The 8721-nt window shown below is 42.6% G+C and overlaps 1 protein-coding gene across 1 annotated transcript; it reads left to right on the top strand.

The window, feature by feature from the left end:
- Nucleotides 1-277: 277 nt before the first annotated feature.
- ALDOB (aldolase, fructose-bisphosphate B) lies at nt 278-8478 on the top strand (the record flags this gene model as incomplete). Its single annotated transcript, XM_084237643.1, has 8 exons — nt 278-389; nt 1179-1390; nt 2546-2600; nt 3512-3672; nt 4193-4276; nt 5371-5545; nt 5960-6159; nt 8383-8478. The coding sequence occupies 8 exons, from the start codon at nt 278-280 to the stop codon at nt 8476-8478; spliced, it is 1095 nt and encodes a 364-aa protein (XP_084093769.1).
- Nucleotides 8479-8721: the final 243 nt, after the last annotated feature.

Below are 8721 nucleotides of genomic sequence, written 5' to 3'. Positions count from 1 at the left end.
CACTAACTCATTCAATCTCAAGATCAGTGATCCCAAAGCTCTCCTGGAAGGCAGGAGAAGTTCGGCATCCCACCTTCATCCATCATGGGCAATTGCAAATCCTAAGATTAAAGATGAATAAAACATACCTGACTTGTTTTCATGGTTGTGGAAATCAGCCAGAAGTGTGGAAGGGGCCTACAGCGCTTCGCAGCACGACCCAGTCATCTTGGTCACGCATCCATCAGAGTCACAGTTCTGCTCATGCCGCTGCTACACTTTTTCTAGACCTATCGCCATGGCTTACCGATTTCCAGCCCTCACCCCAGAACAGAAGAAGGAACTCTCAGAAATTGCCCAGCGCATCGTTGCCAATGGGAAGGGGATCCTGGCTGCAGATGAGTCTGTAGGTGAGTGCCAGGAACATTACAGGGCAAGCACATTCTTTTCTCTACATGTAGCAAAAGCCACTTGATAATCACATTCTTTCCCCTCAGAGGAAGTGAAGGCTTATGTAGACAGGAATGGGAGTAGAAGGCTCAGTAAGCACAGACATTTTTTGTCCTGTACTTCCAGTAGGCAGATTTCTGAAAATCAAGGGAAGAGGCTCAAGCCTTCCATTTTAAACTCTCTTGCTAGAGTTCATTTAAATCCAGGCTCTAGCAAGGCCAGGAACTCTGGAACCAGAATGAGGTCAGACATGTAGCCCCCTGCTGCTAATGAGAAGTCAGTTTAGTGTCAGGCAAGGAAAGCAGGGAAGTTTCTGCATCTGAACAGGGCAGGGCTTGTGGCTGAGAGAATCCCTGGATGTGCAAGGGAGAGCTGAAGCTGGCCTGCACAGTCTGCGACACAAGAGCAGAAGTGGAGAAGTCAAAACTTGCACTACCTCCTCCTTCCACTCATGTGTGTCCAGTCAGGGTAGGAACTGGGCTGGGCCAGGGCCTTACATAGCCACTTGGATTCAACAGTATTTTCCACCCTGGCTCTAACATGCCAGGCCCACACACTTCCAACTGCAACCAAAGTCTTTCACTGGGAGACCCAACACCGCCACCCCCCCCCCCCAAAATGGCAGGAGCTTGAGGTCTAGTTAAACAACTGTCTTGCTGTCCACCTGTGAGGGTCACAGGGACAGTATGGAGGAGGGTGGCAGAGAGCCCCAGCTGGCTCTCTAAGCTACTTGGGCCTTCCCCTCCTAGGCACCATGGGAAACCGCCTGCAGAGGATCAAGGTGGAGAACACGGAGGAGAACCGCAGGCAGTTCCGAGAAATGCTCTTCACTTCGGACAACTCCATGAACCAGAGCATCGGGGGTGTGATCCTTTTCCATGAGACCCTCTACCAGAAGGACGGCCAGGGAAAGCTGTTCAAGAACATCCTCAAGGAAAAGGGGATCGTGGTGGGAATCAAGGTGATGCTTCTGTACCCACCTTACCTGGACCAGGCTCCCAGCATGGGGGCTGGGGCAGGGCCAACACTGTATTCACACACTCCTCAATTTCGGTGTTCGTTCCTTTCCATCATCATCCTCCCACTGAGAATCAGATCCTCTTCTAGACTTTCCTTCCAGTGCCCTCTTTTTCCAAGTTTTCTACAAAATACTATTTAACCTCTTTGTGTCTAATTTCCTCATTTCTATGGTGGGACTAATATTAATACAAGGTTCTTATGAGGATGATGTGAGGTTTGAAAACAATTCCCGTCACAGAATTATTCCTTAGTTAATGACAGCCATTACCAGCACTTTTACTAGATCTGATACAACAGCTTCTCAAGAGTAAACACTAATTCTGTGTTTACAACTCTAAGCCCTCATTTAATCCTCCTCACAACTTCTGATGGTAGATTTGATTACTATCCTTATTTTATTTTATTTTTAAAGATTATTTAGGCATACAAGAACTGGAGTATAAGCCAGAGGTGTGGGGGCTGAGAGGACTCACCAGAGACAGAGTGGGGAGCAGAACAGGCAGACTGACTGAAATACACTGCTGAGGGAAGCAGCGGGTGAGTCAGGAGAGCACCATGTTGGTTGTTCCCCGGCCAGTGCTGCAGTGGCTGGTGATAGTTTTATAGTGCTGTCTTTAATCCCTGCACCACCAGGGAAGCCCCTTATCCTTGTTTTAGAGTTGAGTTGAGAAAATGGAATTTCAAAGGGTGACAGAAATTGCCCACAGCAAGTTGGCTCTGCTTGACCTTAGCCTCTGCTCTGTTAAGAGTAGAGGCTGCATCCGGTTTCCCCTTTTATCCTGTAAATGATGAGATGCCTGGTATGTGCCATAGGCAATACATTGCTTTTGAATAAATGAATGAATGAAGGGAGGGGAGCTGCTCTTTGGCACTTGCCCCAGGCCTGTGCTTTCCATCCTCTTCCATTGTTCTTTCCAGATAGCTTCCCTTCTACAAGGGGCTGACCTGTGCTCCATCTCCTCCAATGATTAACCTACCTGCTAATTCAACTCCTCTGTTTGTGACTAATAGAAACTACTAATAGTAGGGGCTCTGCTTGTGTTTTACTAGGATACCTGACACTTGCTAACTACTTATTAATTATTAATATTCACAGTTAGATCAAGGAGCTGCTCCCCTTGCAGGAACAAACAAAGAAACTACCATTCAAGGTAAGGATATTGTCCACTGATCTGATCTATATGATAAGATTGGTCATGCCAGTAGAAACTAGGAATGAAGGCAAGGAAAGAAGTGAGCAAGGGAGAACAAAGCACGATGGTCACAATGGTTGTTGTACAGCCACACACGTGGTTTTCAATTCCTATTTAATAATGGTGTCACTTTAGTATTCTGAGTCTCAAATGAAATGGGATGATATTACATACTTTGCAGAATGATTGTGGGGATTAAAGCAGACAATGTACATGAAATGCTACCACAGTGACTTGCACAGAGAAGATATTCTGTACCCGTGTTATTTTTCAAGAAAAATCCAGCAGCAGTAGTAAGTAAAGTCCCAAACTTTGAGATCAGCATACCCGGGGGTAAATCTTGATTCCATCACTCAAAATTTAGATAATTTTACAAGGTACTTCACCTCCCAAGTAGACAAGCATTAATCACAGTATTGGGCTGGCTAAGCAGAGTTTGAATCACAGTTGTTACTCTTCAGCTACGCAAACTTGGAAAAGTCTCTAACCTCGAGGAAGCCTTGCTTTCCATGTTTTCTAAATGCGTGCAATGTGAACTACTGGGGTTGCGATGATAATTTAATTAAAAAAGCTGTGCAAATAGTCTAGAATCATGCCTGGAACATAGTGAAAACTAAACAAATTATATCAATAGTTCCCTTTACTCTTCTTATGGAGTACCCAACATGTTCATCCAAACCAAAATATTTGTTAAATCCAGGCCTTTTGGCTCAGTGATGTGATTAAGGTTAATTTGCTTGGATGTTTTCAGTTTTCAAGTTCTGCTGACTGAAAACTAAGCCAAGGCAGAACAATGCTTCTTTATCAGAGGCCTCGTGGGTCAGGGATCAGGGTATAAAGAAAGTCTTCCTCTCTTCTGTGACTTGCAGGGCTTGATGGGCTTTCTGAGCGCTGTGCTCAGTATAAAAAAGATGGCGCTGACTTTGGGAAGTGGCGTGCCGTGCTGAGGATTGCAGACCAGTGCCCATCCAGTCTTGCCATCCAGGAAAATGCCAACGCCCTGGCCCGCTACGCCAGCATCTGTCAGCAGGTGATCTGCTTCCCCTGGGATAGAGAACTGTAGTCGAGAGCTTTCTTCAGAGCTTCTTTTTCCAATTTTGACATAACTACACCTGTGTCTTCATTCACCAGTATACTCAGGTAGCATTTTTAAAATCTCTTTTGCTATAGCCAATGGTAATAGAGAAAGATTTGATTTCACAAGTCAGTTATGAGGCCAAAAGGCCTCTTTCTTAGCGGTTTAAGCTTAATTGCCCTATAAGCGAGATAGCTAGGTTATGCGGGAGCTAGAATAGTTTCTAGAATAAGATACAGATATTAAAATTTGCTTTTTTTTTCACACCCTTGCCAGGAAAATACTTTTTAAAACCTTAGTGTTCTTATTTGGCTAAGCTAAAATTCTCACTAGACATCCCATGAGATTTCTTTTCACTGCTTTTAAATCTCCTCTGTGGAGTATTTCTCCATAAGGCTTCATTTTATGCCATTTACAACTGTTGAATATCCCAATGAGCAGAGCTTTAATTCGTCCCCTCTTTTCCCCTTTTTAGAATGGACTGGTACCCATTGTGGAACCAGAGGTAATTCCTGATGGGGATCATGACTTGGAACACTGCCAGTATGTAACTGAGAAGGTAAGACTTGGCTATAAAGATCCTATTTCCAGTTGGAAATTCTTGCTTTTAAGTAACAGCTGTCACAGTATATAACAGCTGTCAAATATGCAATATTCTTCAGTTGAACTCATTATGTAGCCTTGAGAAAATAAGGAGATGCTTACCAAACATTCCACTTATTTGGTACCCAGAAAAAAAAAAACCCAAAAACAAACCAACAGGATTTGCAGTACCAAGACTTAAGTTTGAGAATGTATGTTCCCGGTTGTGGGACATTTGATTAATCATATTATCTTTATATGTGGACGGCATGGTGCTGAGAGGGTGAGTTAGTTGTGTGAGATCATGGGGTTAAGAGTAGCGGGTCCAGGACTGTGTTTTTTCCACATGGCAGATCCAGTTGAGAATAGCTGGCTGTTACAAATCAGTTGTTTTTATGTCCTATGAATAGGATTTTCTTGGTGGCCAAAATAAATAAAAATTTGCCAAAAAAAATCATATTATCTTTATGGACCTCTCTTCCATTATGTATAAACTAAAAATGTTTTAAATAAGATGAGGCTTACCTGAGAAAATAGAATTACAAAGTGCTTTTTCATACTTGACTTTGTAAATCCCACAGTATATCTTTAAGAAAGTAAGAGTCATAATGGAACCTAACCTCAATTGCCTCGCTTGTAAAAGACTGAAATGAGATGAAAAAGCATTTCTGTCTCTAAAATGTATGTTCTTATGACTACTCAGCTTCTATAGGGATGGAGAATGGAGGTTGGTTTAAATAGTTCCAACTAATTAAATCAGGGCAGTCTCAATGCATTAATTGACCAAAGGGTATAATGGAAAGGAAGAAGTGAAGGCTTCTGGGAGGCAGAAGCATGCCAACAGTCAAGCAGTGAGCAGTTAGAGTAGGGATGGTGGGATAGGCCAGCTTGGCTGTGTCAGTGGCTAAGATTTATAATGCATTGCTCCGATAAGGCCTAGGGGCTTGCTGGGAAGTGGTGGTTAAGCAATGCACGGGCACTCTCATCCTGCATCCCCTACAGTGTAGGAGCGCCAACATCTGGTGACTCCTAAACTTTCAGTTACACCTGTTTGGACCTCTTATCCTTCAGGTCCTCGCTACTGTCTACAAGGCCCTGAATGACCATCATGTTTTCCTGGAGGGCACCCTGCTGAAGCCCAACATGGTGACCGCTGGCCATGCCTGCACCAAGAAGTATACTCCAGAGCAAGTGGCAATGGCCACGGTCACAGCTCTCCACCGTACTGTTCCTGCAGCTGTTCCTGGTAAGACTCTCTTTTCCCTCTAACTTCAGGTCTTAGCCCTTATCCTTTGAAGGAGTTCCATAGGCTTTTGTGCATGTCCAGGGTCTGTTTCTACTCATGAAATGGGCTTATGCTGTCTCAGGCAGCCAGCACTTCCCCTACATGCCACGATCCCCTGTCACCTGAGTCTGTCCGAATACATACAGTCCGTTGATTTCCTCAATATTTCATTGCCTTCCTTATTTAGGAAAGCACGTTTATCTCCTTAGTTCAACTAGCCTCAGCAAACACAAAGTAGTTTCTCTTACACAATCTCATACAAATCAAGCAGAGATAAGACTGAGACATGGCTTTTCTCTATGAACCATTGCTTGCTTTCCCAAGCAAGGTGCCTGAGCTGGGACTAGTAGAATGGAATGGTTTCTCTCCTTCTAGGCATCTGCTTTTTGTCTGGTGGCATGAGTGAAGAGGATGCTACCCTCAACCTCAATGCTATCAACCTTTGCCCTCTGCCAAGACCCTGGAAACTAAGTTTCTCTTATGGACGGGCCCTGCAGGCCAGTGCACTGGCTGCCTGGGGTGGCAAGGCTGCAAACAAGAAGGCAACACAGGACGCTTTTATGAAGCGGGCCCTGGTAAGATGTGCTACCTCTTCTCCATCTGATCAAGTAGAAACTTAAGGCCTGTCTCTCTCACACAGAGAAGTGTTGCTTTCTTCAAGCCATAAGTTATCTTCAGGTAGTACATACTGGGCATTTGAAAATGTGGCATTAGAGCTCAATAGAAAGGTTGGGGATAGAGATAGTGTTGAATTGTCATACTGGAAGTATAGTCGATGACAGCAGATTGAAGGACAATTCAACAGAGACACCTTGGAAGGAAGATAAGAGGGTTAAGGACTGAACTGGGGTTACCTTTCATTTTGGGACAAGAAATAATAAAATGACAAGGATTCTAGGAGCAAACAAAAACAAGTTTCAAGGGGTCAATAACACACTACAGAGAGATTCAAAATAAAGGCTGAGAAAAGGCACTGAGATCAATGTTTAGGAGCATATCAGTGATCCTCAACAAAACAATTTCAATAAAGAAGAAAGGTGCCCATTCAAGAAATTTTTAGGAAAACAGCCAGCGGGATTACCAGGGCAAGAGAGAGTTTAATACAATTAGTAATCATTCCTTTTTAAATACCTATTTTGAGCCAAGATCACGGTGTTTTAGCAAACACAGCTATTGCCTTCAAAGAATTTAGAGGTTAGTCAAATAGATTAGAACTTGGCATCATTGAATGTAAAGCAAAAGAAGTTAGAGGAGAGATTAAAGGGTGGGAATAATTGAGCGGAAAAGCACTTAGAGGAAACAGTATTGCAGGAGACTAGATATTAAATATAGGTCTTAGCAAGGAAGAAAAGAGGCTGCAGAGAAGAGAATGGGTTTGGAATTGTCTATAGAGATGAAGAGACTTAGCAGTTGGTACAGCTGAGAACATCTGTTGAGAGTGATCAGGGGATGGAGATTTCAATATTAACAGTGGGGAAGCTTGGAGTAGCTGTTGAATTGCCTCCTAGGAACTGACCAGACCTTATGGCCAAACATTAGGCACTCTCAGCGGAGAATGAATTTGTGGCACATTAACTTAGTCACCACACTTCCCTAACAGTTCTACATGTGCAGGAAGAAGATTCAGATAAGCCTAAAGAGGAAATAGGGTAGACAACTAAAAGGTTAATTGTGAGATGGAAGAGTGACAAATTTGAGGGATAACCTCATTCATTTTGCTGATCAAAGAGGAGCCTTGGCAAGGAATCAAGTATAGCCAGAAGATTAATGATGAGGCACTAAAGGAAAGGAAGTTCCCAGAGAAGCTAAGGAAGCATCCGAGGGCATAAGAGGGGTGTGAGATTTTAGAAATGGTGCTTTATCTTGAGATGATGGAGAACTGGGTGTGTCTAGGCTGGTGTGTGGCTGATGAGGTGGGGAGATGCAGATGATATGATGAGGAATTGTAGGAGTAAGGATCAGAAGTGCCATGTGCATAAAAAAAAAATGAAGCTGAGTTTATCATCTAGGGAGGTGGTCCTCAAGCTTGAGCTTGCATCCAGATTATTTGAAAGGAACATAGACACTGAGTTTCCAATTTGTAGATCTGGGGTCAAGTTAGAGAACTTCTATTTCTAAGAACTGCTTAAGATCATGAAACCCATTTTGAAAATCACTGTGGATGTAGAAACCAGCCCTGGAGAGAGGAGATGATAGCAAAAGTGATCTGAAGAGGTGTTACTGCTGAGTGACATTGAAATATTATTACAGGTTTCATAATTCTGAATTTATTCTAAGGATATTATGATAATAACTATGTAAAAATCACACATTCTTGTGGACAAATACAGAATTTTAAAATTTTTATAAATATGCCCTTTTTCCTCTATAGTATAATTTTAGCTGCCCCTCACCCTATACTTGGCCATAATCATCTGATCAATTTCCTAGGAGAAAATTCAACAGCTTTTCCAAGCTTCCTTATTGTTATGATTCACACCTCTATTCCCTTATCACTACATAAATAAGTAGTTTCTCAACTTTAGTTTAGAGTGCCATAGTTGTATATTTTTGGTAGGCAAAAGAAACTTTCTCAACAACTGAACCAAATCTCAGGCTTCCTTGAGAAGTGCTCAGAAAACTGGCATATTAAAGGAGATACCATATTATATGAATTTTGCATCAGCAGCAAAATTCAGCAAAATCACTATAAGGGGAAAAAAATTCAAGTGAAGGTTTATCTGGTTTCAAATGAGAAGCAGAGAGGGGGGAGTACAAGGTTGCATTTGCTCTAACAGTCTTCTCTACATGTTTTTTAGGCTAACAGCCAGGCAGCCAAAGGACAATACATTCACTCAGCCTCTTCTGGTTCTGCCTCCACCCAGTCACTCTTCCAGGCCTCCTATACCTACTAGAACCCAAGGATGACCAGCCTGGCTCCAGCTCTTCTAGGTGCCTAATAGGAGGGCTAAAAGGGAACAACCTTTTGACTGACCCTGAGAATCAGACAAAATTATATACATAATTTTGTATATAGATAAAGTAGTATATATAACTACTGGAAATACAATGTTAAATTCTTAGATACAAGGGAAAAAAATCTGTTATTGAAACAACAGTCTGAATATCAAGGATCTGATGAAATTCCACACAATGAT

This window comes from Talpa europaea, assembly GCF_964194135.1.
Source record: "Talpa europaea genome assembly, chromosome: 7".
Lineage (NCBI taxonomy): Eukaryota > Metazoa > Chordata > Mammalia > Eulipotyphla > Talpidae > Talpa > Talpa europaea.
Note: the sequence above shows the minus strand (reverse complement) of the source record. Positions and strands in the feature narration are given on the sequence as shown.